The following is a 17173-nucleotide window of genomic DNA, read 5'->3' as shown; positions in this document are numbered from 1 at the left end:
ACGTACTGCTAGCTGCAGTTCACAGAATGGCTGCAGTAAAGCTCGCTAGCCGGCTAGCCTGTTTCATTCAGCTTGTGTTGCCGAGGTGATCGGAGGAAATCGGCCGTGACCGCACCAGGCGCTCTCGGAAAACTGTGGCCGTTTATGGATCGCGGACCGGGGACACTTACTGTGTAAAAGTATGAAAGTCTGCTTACCTGTAATTGTTCCTGGATCCGAGCGTGCGCCACTCTTTGTCTTGTCCCGTTCAGCAACGACCGATAACTTCAATCTTTCCCGGTAAACTATATATCGATGGCCTTTCGATCATACGTAATTACCAAATATCAATGATACATCAATCATAATAAGGACGACCATGAATCAATGTTGTTTCAATATCATTGCTGTCAACTTTATTTTAGGTCGGGTTACATCGGTTTAACAATGGTGATTCAACATCTATTTTGCATCAATATTTCAATGTCGACCATTCTGATGATTCAGATGGAAAATCAATATCTATTCAATGTCAGCTTGCTATCTGGGACAGTAGAACTGTGTAGCATTGATCAACACTGCTCTGAGTAGAGTATATCCACGTACACAGTAGCCTACACGTACTATAGTATAGCATTGAGCAGTGTTAATTCAACACTGTGCTGAATGAGAATATGGTCCTATTCAAAATTGTGTTAAGCTTACTCTTTGAGTGTCAGTTTAACACTTAACCCCTTAAGACACGGCATTATAAATTAGCTGTTACCAGAATGGCAATGACCAAGTCGCAATAGTGCTATAGTAGTTAACTTTGAATGTCTATTACAGCGTGCCACAGGAGGTGCGGTGTGCATTAAAGGGCTAGACAGTTGAATTACACTCAGTTTTAGGTCATATGGAATCACTGTAGTAGTTAAACACTCAAAGAGTTAACTATTCACTGTATTGAATGGGACCAATAGCTCAATAATACAGGTAGTGTTGAGTTAACACTACAAATTTTAAACATCTGCTCACTGTATGATGCAATCACAGACTGTACAGAGATGCATGTGCATTATATAGGCCTATATTTTTAAGCGGGCTTGCAGAGCAAGGCCCGATTCTAATATCTAAGTACAGTTTATGCTTGCTTCTCTTGTGCAGGTCAGTAAAAATAGAAACCGCTTCTCCTCCTAGGCCTTTCGAAATAGAGACACTGTTCAAACACTAAAACGACTGGCTCGGCTTGGAGATTTAAAAAAAAAAAATGCTTTGTGTGTCCATACCCCTTGTTGTTTTTTGTGCAAGTTTGGGTCCCCATTGAAAACAATGGTAGAATGCTCATGAACTAAGGTTCCGCCATTCTACAGATCAGAGTGTAGGAGGCTTCTTCGGTCATAAAACATAAACACTTTCACCTATAAGTTTAGTTGACACGTTGTTAGCGAGCTCTATGAGATGTCTCCAAACTGTGAAAGTATCATGTCCCAACTCCCATTACTATTTAAATGGCAGGTGTGTAAAAACGGCAGGGCTGGCCCAATGGCTTTTCCCATTGACTCTTGAAGTGCCTTTCTGAAAAGGTCAGCACATCTTCCACAAGAGGTCCATTTGTGACTGAACCGTTTAACCTATAAACTTCATTCAATGACTGTTAGAAAGATCACACGTATGACTCCAATCTGTGACCAGGACATGTGCCAATTCTTTTTAGTTTTTTTAACAACAGCAAGCTAAAGACCTAGAAACTGTTTTTGATTCTGCCCTCTGCCTTAGAGCACCATACTAACTGCCATACAGTCAGTAGCTGTGTATATATGGCGCTCTTTTCGCCGATCGGAATAGATCTGATCCGATTAGTCTGATCGGAATGAAGTGTATACATTACATTGAACTCGAACGTTCGAATACCTGCCACGCGCCGTTACCAGGGACAGTGGTTAGCAACAGGCCGGGCTATATGGTTGAAACTGTGATAAACATGAAAGTATTGCTTGCTTTATTTAGAATTTAGTCTTTCTGAAAGTGCAGCGGGAAGCGACACTGCTGTAATTAATCTTGCGTTTATGGGCAAGTGCGTAACAGCGGCACTCCGACGCGCTGTTGTCACCAGTTCACTTAAAACACCTCACAAACAAGAAAGAAGTCTGTGGATGAGAGTACGAAGCCAGGGTTGGTGGGAGAGAGTTGTTCTGCAGAAATTCAGCGACCAATATGGCGTTAAAATGTTAGGATAACCAGAGCTTCATTTGTTAAAATATGTGACACGATTGCGTCACAAACAACCAAGTGGAATAGAGTGTATACATGGACCATCTGATCGGACTACACCACCTCTTCTAGTCCGATTAGAATTCTGATCCGATCAAAGAAATCTAGTCCGATCGGGCCGTATACAAGGGAATTCCTGATCGGAGTAGAAAAATATCCCTATTCTGATCGGATCAGAAGTGCCCATGTATACATACCTNTTCAGAACAGGTGCTGCCAATGAAAGGTTCCATCTCAACTGTCACTTTCTCTCAACATTCTGTTCTTAATGAGCAGCTGCACTACAGTTCTAGAAGTCTATTGTTCAGTTCTTCAATGCAATCTGATACTGCCTTGCTTGTTTATGACAGCCAGCTGCTTGGCTCAATGGTAAAGGTGCTGGATTAGAGATATGGAGGTTGTGAGTTCAAATCCCACTCGGACCCATGTTGATTTTCAAAATTATATCATATGCAGTGTTCCTTAGCCAACTTAAAATACCATGTATGTCATTTAGTAGCAATGGCAAAGGTGCTGGATTAGAGATATGGAGGTTGTGAGTTCGAATCCCACTCGGACCCATGTTGATTTTCAAAATTATATCTTATGCAGTGTTCCTTAGCCAATTTAAAATACCATGTATGTCATTTAGTATATCCCCAAAACGCAGAGCTACAACACTTTCAAGATGGCTGAATCCAAGATGGCTGAATTGTTTGGCCCATAACTTCTGACTGGGTGGATGGATTTTTTTCAACATTTATTTTAGCTTTGCTTTCTCAATAGTAGTTTGTTTTTAATTTAGCTATAGAGATATAAAAAATAAAACTGCTCATCTCTGCCCCAAAAGGCAAGCCCGCTTACAGCATTTTCTGTGAGAATGCAATCTATGCTCTCTCTCTCTCTCTCTCTCTCTCTCTCTCTCTCTCTCTCTCTCTCTCTCTCTCTCTCTCTCTCTCTCTCTCTCTCTCTCTCTCTTCTCATGCAGTTGATCCATCCAAGACTTTAACACACATTCAACCCCCCTCCCCCCAACACACACACACACACACACACACACACACACACACACACACACACACACACACACACACACACACACACACACACACACACACACACACACACACACACACTGAAAAACACTCATGAGTGTAGAAAATAATACTCCTGCTTACTATGAACTTTAGTCTTCTCACAGGAGCCAGGAATAACAGCACGTCTTTTTTTCACCCAAGCTAAGACGTTTGGCTTTTAAAGGTCTGCTCTAAAGGTGTGATTTGTAGCTTTTTTGTGAAAAGCTGGACAAATTTTAGAGTGAGAGGTAATAGTGATGTAATGGTGGAGTCATGATTGCAAAGCTGCAGTACATTTCTTTCTCCATTTTACTTTAGCCTTTCGCGGACCTTAGAATTTGAAATTGCACAAGAAAGCACACTCGCACTGAGTATACGTGATGATGGCAGGCTACAGGCTATTACAGTCGGTGACATCATGACACTGTCTTCAACTGTTCCTGAGAGAATAGGAGAGAGCTGAAGAATGTGGATGCTTGGATGTTTATGTTAGCACGTCACCATAAAGTTCCGCTTTTGCTAGTGTTAGTAAACACCTTCCTTTTAAATGTCTCGCTCAGGTTGATATACTGTTGACGAACCTCAAAACACATGATCTCAAAATGAAACTCCACCAAGAAAGCTGTTTGATAGACCATTTCACTATGTTAAACCCTTTTTTTCTCAAGTTTTGTGGAGTTAGAAACTGGAATGACAAAATGTGCCCTATCCCGCAATGCTGAAGAATATTTTAAAAAATCCCTGTATCCAGATCATGATTCGGTGTTCTGTCAAGATGAGTTGCTTCGTCGAGATGAGCTACCAGTAGCCTAACTCGACAGTGACATCTATCGATATACGCAGCCTCGTTGAAATGGCATACCTTGATTTTCATTCTGTGGAGACTTTTTAATGACTTGCCGATCGGCTATAGGTCTATCGATTGTTTATTTTAGCCTATTTACCATTTTAAAACGAACGGCGTGTTTCGTCCGGACAAGTTTCTAATAGGCCTTAAAAGTCCACTCAATATGAACTAGAACAGCAATGAACATCACAGCTGCTTTGGGTATTTTTTTCATAATCAACAAATATTTAAATCCAAGCTGACCGCATCTGTTCCCATGAAATGACACGAGTCATAATCTACCTATGTGATAGCTTTTGCTGCGCAAGTAGGGAGGCCTACATTTCATTACATGGGGTGCAACCACCTTTCGGGGCTTGCGGCATGTGTAATTAGAGAAGATTGGTGCCACGCTCGGTGTGGGAAAGATTTTCTTTAACAGAGACAGCCCGTCTAATTTTTAGATGCCATGGGCTTAGGAAATGTTTGATGCAACGAGGGGTAAATTAGGCCTAGTCAGATTTTCTTAAATCAGTAGGCCTAGGCCTACATGTCTAGGGTTGATTAGTTTTAGGAAAAGTTTGACGCAGGGTTATTTTTCTGAATTGTTTGAGGGTGTGCGGAAAAATGACTCAGTACGGTAGTGCAATGCATCTCTATCACCAGCTTATGGGGCATGGATGTCTCCCAGATTTTGAGTTATCCTGACAAACAGACAATGCGACCAAAAACATTTTAAAAATCCTCCTTGGCGGAGGAACAGCTATTCTTACACAACCCAAACATTACCATTACCTATACCCCAACACACACACACACACACACACACACACACACACACACACACACACACACACACACACACACACACACACACACACACACACACACACACACACACACACACACACACACACACACACACGCACGCATACGCACACACACACACACACACACACACACACACACACACACACACACACACACACACACTAACCAATGGCTGGAGCACAGAAGAATGCTTGCGCTATTGATTGCCAGAGGTTTATTCAATTTCAGATGGCAGGATTATTTTTTTTTACACTGAATGCTGTTCATCTCAATAGAGAAAGATTTGAGTTGACATATGGGTCATGGCTTTTTAGTGTATAGTGTTTTTTTCTTCTCTTTCTTTTTTCAATGTGTCTCTACATTATGAGATTTCTTCTCATTTAGTCGGGTTACAAAACCTCAGCCTCAGCTTACAGTGGAGTATGACATCTTTTCTGATCTGAGAAAAAATATTTTTTAAATGGGCCCTATTATGCTATGTATGATCATTTTCACTGTTCATTTTTTGCTTAACTGTGTGTAGCGGAGTTAATATCCAATAACCAAGTGTTTTCATTGTGTACATGTAGCCTACATCCCTGAAATGCGTGGAAGTACAGATATTTAGACCGTCAGTCTTCTGAAATCTCGCTGCAGCATGAAACGATTCATCAAGCATGCTATAATGTTACATCAGTACAGCCACATTCGAACTGGAATGCAGCCCTGTATGTCTTCATGTCTTCAAGTTCAAATCCAAAGAGTTCACCTGGTGTTGATAATTCATCTGACCAGGATGCCTCATTCATAAGTGTGCCATTTACTGAAGCACATTCCTTTTCCGATGCAAGTCTTCCATGCGATGATGGGCTGATGATGCACAACGATAGTCCTCGATTGATTGGTTTCATACTGGCTCTAATAACACATATTTTCACAGGAGTAAATTGTTTCTTTTGTGTAACTCCTCTTACACTCATGTCAGACAATATTGCAGCATATTGGTGTCATTGATCTCAGACAATATTGCAGCATATTACATGGCATTTCATTTAGCTGACACTGTTATCTAAAGTGACTTAGAGTTATTATTTACAGGATATTGATTACAGTCCCTGGAGCAATGTGGGTTTAAATGCCTTGCTCAAAGGCACTTCAGCCATGGATGGAGGTGTAGGGGGAGAGGCAAGGGTGGGATTTGAATCAACAATCCTCTGTTTTTCAGATCACCTCCCTAGCCATAGGCCATGGATACCCTATTGGTATCTTCGGCATTGTTCGATGACTATTTGTTTAGGAAAGCCTTTTCTTATTATTTTTGTTATTCTGAATACTTTTTGTATTGGCATCTGTAATCGTATCGTGTAAGATTTTCTTCTATTTTAAAAAAAGTTTTTATCTCATTAGCATACATCACATTGAGTCACATCTTGCCATTTCCCTTTCTGTATTTGCACTGTCTTCCTTGACACTTGCTAAAATAAGTGAGAGCATTCTGTTTTACGACTTTCCTCTTCTGCTATAGTGTCAATCCCTCTCATTTAGAACTGAGATTTGTTTGATTTTTTTTAATTGAGAAGGGGAAAAAGAAGTATAGGGCCTGTAGCCTATTAGGCTACATAACCAGCACTTTGACTTGTTTCCCCCTGCTGCTGTGCTGTCATGCTTTCTTTTTTGCACAAGAACTTTTTCTGCTCTTCATTCTGCTATCTCTGCTACAACCCACCCTTAGGATGGCCGTCTGCAGCTAAAAGCGAAAGGCATTTGGGCAGGTTTTCTTCTGCTAATTTATGGCCATAGAAATCAGCAGAAATTCATTCAAACTGGGCAGGATTTAGTGCTTCCAGCCAGGTTTTGAGCATTCTTTGGGGGATGGAAGTCACCAGTCTCTTCTGGCAACCCTGCCAGAGTGACTCAGTTCCTCATCATAACGGTGGCCAACTCCCACTCTGACTGTGACTGGGTATCCAGTTTTACTTGTATATCTCTTTCTGTCTCTGTTTACTGTCACTCTCTTCTCCTTCCAGTCAACGGCACACGTTGTTATGTGCATTACAGACCTGGTCTGTTCGCACTGTCTGATTTGTATCTGACGTCTCCAAATCATTTGCTGCTCCGTGGAGAGCCACTTAGTGTCTAGCTCTCAATCACTCCTCTCTCTTTCTATCCTCTCTCTGTCCCTCTCTCTCTCTCTCTCTCTCTCTCTCTCTCTCTCTCTCTCTCTCTCTCTCTCTCTCTCTCTCCTCTGCTTAGTAACTGGGGCAAATGACGCAGGCAGAACGGTTCTACGTGTGTGTTGTGTGTGTGTGTGTGTGTGTGTGCGCGCGCGTGTGTGCGTGAGTATGGGGGGGTTGTAAGTCCGAAGTTTCTCCAGCATTCCTGCCTTTATTTGGCCTCCTGAATGCCTCTTGCTAGCTTGCTAGCTAGCTGTGCCTGAGAGGCTAGCATAAACAACAGAAGGAAAACAACAGGGACGGGCGGTGCGGCCCACGCTGTCACACCTCCTGCAGGCTGTGGAGGAGGCCAGGAGTTTTGATTTATCCCCTGCCATGTAGGCCTTGATTACAAGAATGAGGTTATTTTTGAATGAGGTTATTTTTAAATGTGGATATTTTTTTTTAATCTGTTCACATACTGTATAAGAGTGATTCTATGATTCGACTGCGCTTTTAAGTCCATGGATTTTATTTGCCAATTCCACTAACTATTAACTGCATCCAACGATGTTTTGGACATTAGCACTCATTTATCTTTCATATAATACAGAAAGTGTAGACATAGCATTATTTCCCTCAGCAAGAATTAATATTTAATACTGGTTTTGGGCGTTTTCATGCCATCCTGTTTTCCAAATGTCAGATTCAGTCTTCATATTAGCATGTAAAGAAACTTGTTTTGCCCAGGACGATTGCAAATGTTGATTCACAGTAATCATCACAATATGACAAAACTGTCAGAAAGACCACTGTGCTTTCAATTATACATGGAATTTGCCAATTTGTGTGTGTCCACGAAAACTGTGTTAACCGTGTCACGGTCTGAAACCCCCTCCATAAATCAGTAATGGTTTGGTCTTAGGCCATACGAATAACATCACGTGATGTCATAACCTCTTTGGCAGGATATGGGAAGACTTTTTGGTAAGTTTTGAGCTCCATCCTTTCATAATTTAATCCATTCTTTTCCATGTTCTCATAGCGGGAAAATTGCCTGTCAACTGTGTTATCAACATATTCATAAGAATCTGAATTAGAAATCACATGTAGAAAAACACAGATAAAGCATACAAATACATGAATTGATTAAAGTGTTGTGGTGGAACTTCCGAGGTCCTCAGTTAGCACAACACCATAAAAATGGCTGAAATATCAAGTCGTGTTACCGTCAATGGTAACACATCAGCATCAGCTATGACAGTATCAGCTATGACAGTTGAGGAGGAGTATGCTTTTGCCAATTTATCTCCATATTGGAAGCGGAAGCCCATTGGGAAACTCCAACTCCCATTGTCATTGTGACACAGCACACAAGTGAACACTGCACACTGCACACAACGAAATTGCATTTATGCCTCACCCGTGCAAGGGGGCAGCCCTCAGTGGCGCCCCATGGGGAGCAGTGCGGTGGGACGGTACCATGCTCAGGGTACCTCAGTCATGGAGGAGGATGGGGGAGAGCACTGGTTGATTACTCCCCCCACCAACCTGGCGGGTCGGGAGTCGAACCGGCAACCTCTGGGATGTAAGTCTGACGCCCTAACCGCTCACCCATGACTGACAAACAAGCTAAATAATTTGTGTTCTAGGGAGATGGGTTTGTCTGCTCTGTTTTTTCTCTTAAAAAAGTGCCGACTTGTTCCCCTGAAAATTGCCATTTTTGGAAATTCAAAATGGCGGACCATGGAGAAGATCCCCTTTTTCATGTATGAAAAGTGCAATTTTTCCAGTCATAATGAATACTTAGAATTTGATGCTGGTGGTAAGTATTCATGAAAAAGGTAACATTAGTGAATGGGCAGCATGAATTCTGGAAATAAACTACAAAAAATCTCACACAAGGGACATAAGCACTTTCAAACGTATGTTGTTTCAACTCTGTAGTATTTTTATATATGTTTGAAATGACATAGTATTTGTCCATAACACTGTTGACAAAATAATCAAGCAAATGTTCGCTTTCATTTATGAAATGATTTAAGATTAAGCTTGGCAATTTGTTTGTTTGGAAACGTAAATATATACACCATGTAAACATCTAGGTCATTTAGTTTAAAAAAAAATACTGATAATTGACATTTGCCAAAAGCGCAGTCGGATCGTAGAATCATTCATAAACACAGCATGTGGATAAAAATAAGTACACCATTGTGGCAGGTGCGTTTTTGCTCCATAAAACGGATTTTTAAGAGGACATTTCTAACACTCAGTTCACCTGTTTTAACAAGAGGCTAACATTGATACATCCATATACTGTACATGTAAACAGTGTCCTAGCTTCTTCTCAGCCCTCTGTCTACTGTTTGTGTGTGAAAAAGCAAAATGTAAGCCTTTCTCTGAGTCATCTGGGTGCAAGTAAAGTTGCATCACATTCAGTAACTATACTATACAGTCTGCCATACAATGGGCAGAATGTATGTGTTTGTTTGCACATGTGAATGCCTAAGAATCCATGTCAAAGAATCTAATTTCATACACTCATTTATACCCACTCTCATAGTGTTGCATTTTAAGGGAAAATTCGGCTTGAAATGATTGTTTCCAGGGGAGCCGACAGTGGGGGACAAAGTGGTCATTTGTCCCGGGCCCAGGTAGAGAGGGAGCTCAATATTGGGTTTCTATTACATTTTATGCATTGGATAGGGGGCCCTTTCAGATGACTTTGTCCTGGTCCCAGCAAAAGCGGTCAGCTGGCCCTGATTGTTGCTGAGGGCCTGTAATCAATGTCATACCAGCTATTTTTCGGCAGTCAAAAAAAGACAGATCTTGACATCAGTCACACAGTTAGGCTGCTTCAACACGCCCTAATGCTGAAAATTGCTGTTTTTTGTAAATGCTCCCTCTCTCCTTTCTATCGCCTCCATCACTGATGATGTTAAACATTGACAGGCTCTGCACAGTGTAAGCGAAAAGACTGACACCACTAGATGGATGCTAGACCTTGAAGGGTCACGTAACACAAATATGCAGCTTGGACCATGAAAGCAATTGCTTTCAGTGAATGTCACTGCAAAAAAACCATTATCTGACACCCATGGACACTTCAAAGTTCGATTGATCTCACTCAATCATTGGCTCAATGGAGACATACAGCAATGCAGTACACTTCACTGAATTGTGTGAGCAGCACTACTGTCACTCTTCAACACAATATAGCCTACAATTAAATGATATGCACTGAAATGCCTTTGGTCAGTGTTTCTCAACAGGGGTGCCGTGGAAACGTGCCTGACGGTATGTGAAATTGACCTTAATAAATTTTGTATATACACATAAAAATACACATTTGTCTAAATTAATAAATTAATGCTAAGTCAGTGGAATCTTTCATCCACCTTACGCACAATAAAGTCAATTTAAGTCACCCCAGTATGGCCTACACATAGCCTGTCTGTCTGAGATAAAGCTGCAACTTTGAACGTCTCCAAATGTGTTACTTTTCTAAGCTTGTGTGGTATCAGATGCGATATCATGTTACGGCTTGTTGGTTTGAGGTGTCTTGAGATTATCCATGAATTGAAAAGGTGTCTCACCTAAAAAAAGGTTGAGAATAACATGCTGTACAATCATCTCCCCATCATAGTCAGACTCCAGGGCACTTTTTCATTTAAAAAAAAAATGTCTGAAAGTGAAGACACTTTTCCCAAGGCTAATTTGAGTCTGAAAGTGAAGACAGTTTGAGTGATGATGCACCAATTTGTGCACATTTTTCAAAACGTCTTTCATTTTCATGTCATTCAGAGCTGCACAATCTAATGCTAGGTTATTCAGACCTCAGCACTGCTACAAACAGCAGCCATGCCCATCATCCCAAAAGGCAGCAGTTTACAAAATTGCCACAAACAAGGGAGTCTCTGAATACACATTATATAATGTGTTTGTCTTTGTCAAAGGCTATAGTGCATTATTCCATTTGCCTTGACTCTTCTGTGTTCTTAAAGATCTACTTTCATCATCCTCATTTTATCAATCATGCTGCGTTCACCATTATTATTGACCGCATTATGTGTCGACTTTGTTTAAGAAAAACAAAACAAAAACATTCTGGTTGCTTTTTTTCTTGCCGTCTTGGTAGGTTTGAGAGTAGCAGCCAGCTGATAACTAGGTTAATCAAGGTTTCGTGTCACAGCTGACCGTTTATGCCCGCCCACATCTACTTTGTGCGTACCACTTGGAAGAGACCCTCCGTGTTTCAGAAGGAGTGAGTAAAACTGTTTTTTAGTGGAAGTTGATCTTTAAGTGTCCCTTCTATACATATAATAAGTGCCTGCTTCCGCTTGAAAAGCCTCCCTTCTCCATCCTCTCCCTACTTTATGCTGCCCACAGGTCTCACGTTTGCCGAAAACAGTTGAATTCAAGGTCCAGGTTTATACAGAAAGTTTGTGTTCCAGTTTAACATTGCTGAATGAAAGATTTTCACAAGTTCCAGCATCAGTCAAAAAAGTGAGTTGTTCAAGGGTATTCTTCTTAACCCCTCTTCATCCCTCAACAAAGAGCCAGGTCACACGTGCAGTAAGTGCCTCTGCTTGAGTAGCCTCTCTGCCGTACCCTCTCTCTGTATGACCCAGTCTGGCGTGATGTGGAGGTTTTGTGTCCGGTAACATTGAATTATCAAGGAATTGAATTCAAAGTCTGAATTCCAGTAAAGAAAGTTGTGTCTTTCTGTATAGGGCTGGACTGGCCATAAGGCATATAGGGTATTTGCCCGGTGGACTGTTGATGATTTTGGCCTGGTCCTCCCCTCAATATAGTGGTATCAGTCCTCATTCCGCAACAGCAGACCTCTCTGAGTCCGATTTTATATCATTAATACTCATTTTGGCAGTTGTGGTCAAAATGGTTCATAAAATATGACTAAACATTTTGCCACAGGCTTCATTATCTCTTTCAATGCATGGTGGACCGGTCTTGCCTGAAAATGCCTGGCCTGACATTTTGTCCCAGTTCCGGCCTGATACAGTTCTAAAAAGAATGCATGCACAGCATGTTCTAGCATCAGTCGGTCATAAAAGCATATCTGAAGTTCCAAGAGTTCTTGGAAGTTCTTGGAGTTCCTCAGAGAACACTTCCTCAGAGATTCTTCACAGTGGTAATGGAAGGGTCCCTAAAAGAAACGTTTCTCAGTTTGCCATTATGCAGGAACCCCTAAAAGTGAAAGTGAAAGCCCAACTTTGAAACTCCAACTCCCCCTGTCATTGTGACACAGCACTCCACAGCACACAAATGCAATGCACACTGCACACACAACGAAATTGCATTCATGCCTCAACCGTGCAAGGGGACCGCTCCCAATGGCGCAAGGAAGGGAGCAGTGCAGCGCGACACTACCATGCTCAGGATACCTCAGTCATGGGATGGGGGACAGCACTGGTTAATTGCTCCCCCCACCAACCTGGCGGGTCGGGAGTCGAATCGGCAACCTTTGGCCTACAAGTCTGACACCCTGACCGCCTAGCCTTTTGGATTCCCCACAGGGGCAACTACGTAATTAGCCAGGCCCTGCCCTAGTGACGCAACAGCCTCAGCGTTGCTACCAGTCAGGTCAAGACAGCATGCAAGTACCCTCTGAGTTCCCGCAAATACGGGAACGCCTCCCATTTTGTTGGGAAGCAAACAATCATTAGCTAACCAAGGGGGGCCATTTGGGAAATGCAGTTTGGGAAATGTTAATTGTTATGCTCTTGGTCAGACCAAGTCTCGAGGAGATTTGAAAGTCGATGATAATCAGGCTAGCAACTAATGGTTCTTTGAGGTTTCTTGAATCTTCACTCTGCACATGCCACAAAGACACTCTCTGAGCACCCCATTACACAAGGCCCAGCATCAGTCAGAAAAGTCAGTTGCCAAAAGAAAATGTGGTTACACTTTACTTGACACCGGAATCATACACATGGCATGACAGTGACTCACTTAATCACAACAGTCATAAAATGTTTATGACATACAGGTAATGTTTATGACACGGCCATGACTGCATATGACGCCAGTATCATGTAAAGTGTTACCGACAATTTTCTGTGACACATGTGCAGCATACACTAAAGTTTTTTTTGTTTTTAATCTTATCTTATCCTGTCTTGTCTCATCTTATCTTATCTGATCTGATCTTATCATATGTTGTGTCTTTGCTTTCCTTGACTCCTCTGTGCTAAAAGCCTCATAACAAAGTGCCCCTAAGGCCCAATCTCAATTCACCCCTTACCCCTACCCCTTACCCCTTCAAACTGAGTCTGCCTGGCCTACCCCTCTGCCTTAACAACTATTGGGATACCCCTACCCCTACACAAAACAGAGGGGAGGGGTAAGGGGTAGGGCCAAGGGGTGAATTGAGATTGGGCCTAAGTGTGTACCTCTGCCTGAATAACCTCTCTGCTGTGTTGTACGGTACCCTCTCCCTGCATGTGATCCACAGGTCTGGCGTGATCTCTGCTGAGCGTCGGCCATGGAATGTGAATCAGCCGGACGCGTCAGTGACCCACGGCTCATTCTTCGTCATGGAGGAACACGTCCACCTAAGCAGCGGACCGCAGACGCAGGAACGACACCTCTTCCTCTTCACTGACGTCCTCATCATCGCCAAGTCCAAGTGAGTAACAATCATGCACACAGCATGATCTCAGAGAATTCCATGAAATGAACACAGATCATTGTGAAAGAATCTGTGGCATTTCACAAATGTTGTCAACATTTTGTGATGGGGATCAAGAACATTTCTGACAGGTTAGGGTAAGGGATTTTTTTTTGCCAAATTTGGTCTGGGCACAACTTACATTTCTATAGCATTCATTTGTTTAATGATAGAATTTGGTATCTTTCTTGAAAAGGAAGGCTGTTTCATCACTAGTAAGTTTTCCAATGATAGACTTAACTTAGTGCTGTGTGAGTTCTGTGACCCCCAACACACAATTTAACAGAGATTTTATGTTCCCTTCACAGAATTCTGTGAGATCAGGTTGCTCCACTCGTAGCCCTTCGGTACAGATGGGATCCCCAGCAACTTTATTCACGATTTGCTGAATGAATACATTATACTGTAACAATAACAAGGCTAAGACAGATGGTCTAAGGAACAGAAAACATGTGAATAAATTCACATTAAGACTTGGTCATTACCATTTTGTTAGTAGCAACTTTATTCTAGAGCCACTTCAGGCTCTTCAGAAAAGGTCATGGTATTTTTTCTGATCTATACAGTACAGTTAGACACAAGATATGATCAAACATAAAACAAACTTGGGTCTCACCTCAAAGGTGGATTGTTCTTGTCTATGTTGATTCACTACTTTAAAGGAACAGACCGCCCTTTTTTGATTTTCACACATTTGCAGTATTTCCAAGCATTATTCATGAATGTGCATATCATTTTTGTCTATGTGTTTGCATTTCCCCGTTTAACAGTAGCACCAAATTAGGCATAGTAATGTAAGTCTGTGGTGCAAAATAAAATATCATCAAATGTAGGCCCTACTTATAAACCACTTTGAAATTAATGCAAAATTCACCAGAGTGTAAAACGGCAATTTAATTCCATCCAGCGATCCCTTGTGGTTTGATGCTAAAGTTACCAGTTACTTCCAGTGATTATGCCAAGCAATGCTAATAATTCTGATCCAATAAATCTGAGTAATGAAAACATTGAGAAGAAAAGTATATGCACATTCATGAATAATGCTGTGCAATATGGCAAATATGTGAAAATCAAAAAAAGTGGTCTGCACCTTTAATCATATGTCTTTGTCATTGACAGGTTGCCATTACAATGAAATGAAAAAGTAAGGCCACATGTAAATTAGATATGGAAAATTAGATGTTTATAGGCTTAGACAGTCCTTGTCCTGCACTACGGGAATTGCACAAACTTTATTGCTCAGCTTTAACCAAGAAAACAGTGGTGCAATTTCAAAACATTGTGCAACAACACATTATCTCATTATCTCACACATCACACTCTCCTACGCACTTATGCACAAACATAGGCCTACATGTATACAGTCATCCACACACATATAGTCAGGGCCGCTGACAGGTTTGGCTGGGCCCGGGACAAAATTTTCTCAATGGGCCCCCCCTCCCAACACCAAAAAAGCCCCCCACCCCCTCATCCCTGACGGTCCCTACACAAAATAGTCAAACGCCCAACCACAACCACGTAATTCCCTTGTGCAGCTCCAAAACACACCACGTCGGGATGACAAGCCCATTTATAACGGATAAACAAAAACTTATTTACAACCTTACGGATATGGACTGAGTGAAGTTATGGTTTTCAAAATCCTATCACAATAAAATCCACGCTATTGTAGCCTATTACTTTAGCTCATGAATAGCACATTTTTCATCACATCGACCATTTTCACTTGACCAAGGGGAATCATGTCAAGGACGCGTGTATGTCCGCTGAACTTCCAGAGAGGGGAACAAGGCGGAGCACATTCATCTTGCGAGTGTCAAGTTCACCGCAATCAGAAACGAAAGTTACAGGTTACCCCAAAACAACACCGTTATAACCCATTCGTTACATTCAATTCTAGGCTATCTAAATGTCAATTTCACACGTTGACATGCCACTGGCTTATTTTAAACCAAATAAGTTTAAACCAGAGTCGAGTTACACTGGCTGTAATTCAGCTGACCGGGGATGATTCTCAAATCAATTCAGCCTGATTGGCGCGCGTGCCTGCCTGAAACTTTTGATTTGGACACATAATTGCAGAGTAATGCGCATATTCATAGATTCAATTACATAGGCGCATGAAACACATTGTAATTAAGCCGTTGTGGTAATCAAATTATTCGATACCCCTGTCTCTCTGATACTGAATCCCGTGTGACTTGCTCACGGCCTCCTGTGCCAATGTTAGGCTACTTGACGACGGGGCTGGAAAAAGTTTGCCGTGTCTTACCTGGATCTGCTGCACAGCTGCTTTTACTGGTGCCCGCTACATCATTCCAGTCTTTCCTGAAATATTTAGCCAGAGAACCCCTCAGCCTTTTGGCTTCTTCCTCTCTTTTTCGATTTTCCTTCTTTTACTGCGCTCCCGACTTATGCATGTTTACTAACTGGCTCGCGCACACTGACCACTTATCGAATGCTGTCGTCTTTTTTTCTAGAAAGACCAAACCATTTTGGAATAGGGGTGATAGGGGGTTATTGGCCGTTTTTTTCAAGGACAGTGAAGACAAACATCTATAAGTAATTGTTTGAATGCAAATAAAGCACTTTTCTACCCTAAAAAACAACACATTTTGAAGTGAACGTATCATAATTGAGCCCAACGTCATGGGGGCCCAGTTATGGGCCCCCCTCTATTCCAGAATTCCCAGGGCCCGGGACAAAAAGCCCTTTAGTCCCCCCCTGTCGGCGGGGCTGCATATAGTACACACAGAAGCAGTGTTATTCTAGTTTCCTAGTTGTCTGTCTTCCTTCAGTAATGACCTGTTTTTCGTTCAGGTGTGTGTGTGTGTGTGTGTGTGTGTGTGTGTGTGTGTGTGTGTGTGTGTGTGTGTGTGTGTGTGTGTGTGTGTGTGTGTGTGTGTGTGTGTGTGTGTGTGCAAAGGTGTATTTTTGGCTTTGAAAGTGATGGGGATATAATGGTAAATTGTCTGGGTCAATTATTCTTTCCATTATATTTTTAGAAAAGGTGGTGGGGATAGGCTAGGGTCCTCTCAAAAGTGGCATGGACATGTCCCCACCATCCACATCTAAAATGACACGTGTGTGTGTGTGTGTGTGTGTGTGGGTGTGTGCGTGCGTGCGTGCGTGCGTGCGTGCGTGCGTGCGTGCGTGCGTGCATGCGTGACTGTGACTGGCCACCAAGGTGGTCCAATTTGTCTATGGAACTGCACACTAAGATGGCAGGTATTTCAGGGAGGGATATTAAAGGGACAGGAAAGTGGCATGCAAGAGGCACTGCACAAAAAGGGTCCCCTATTATGCCGTTACAAAACCTGTTCCTGGGACAAAGAGAGCACCTCATATATGCTGTACCTAGAATTATGAGGTAAGCTGTGTGGGTTTAAGAAAGGCACATTGT

General features: G+C 42.1%; 1 protein-coding gene across 1 annotated transcript in view; it reads left to right on the top strand.

The window, feature by feature from the left end:
- The window catches only part of arhgap20b (Rho GTPase activating protein 20b), a 77829-nt gene that overhangs the window by 18875 nt on the left and 41781 nt on the right, over positions 1-17173 (top strand). The window contains exon 3 of the mRNA XM_063202151.1: positions 13552-13725. Within this exon, the coding sequence (XP_063058221.1) occupies positions 13552-13725 (174 nt within the window). The remainder of the gene's footprint in view (positions 1-13551; positions 13726-17173) is intronic.

Source organism: Engraulis encrasicolus, chromosome 7 (genome assembly GCF_034702125.1).
Source record: "Engraulis encrasicolus isolate BLACKSEA-1 chromosome 7, IST_EnEncr_1.0, whole genome shotgun sequence".
Lineage (NCBI taxonomy): Eukaryota > Metazoa > Chordata > Actinopteri > Clupeiformes > Engraulidae > Engraulis > Engraulis encrasicolus.
Note: the sequence above shows the minus strand (reverse complement) of the source record. Positions and strands in the feature narration are given on the sequence as shown.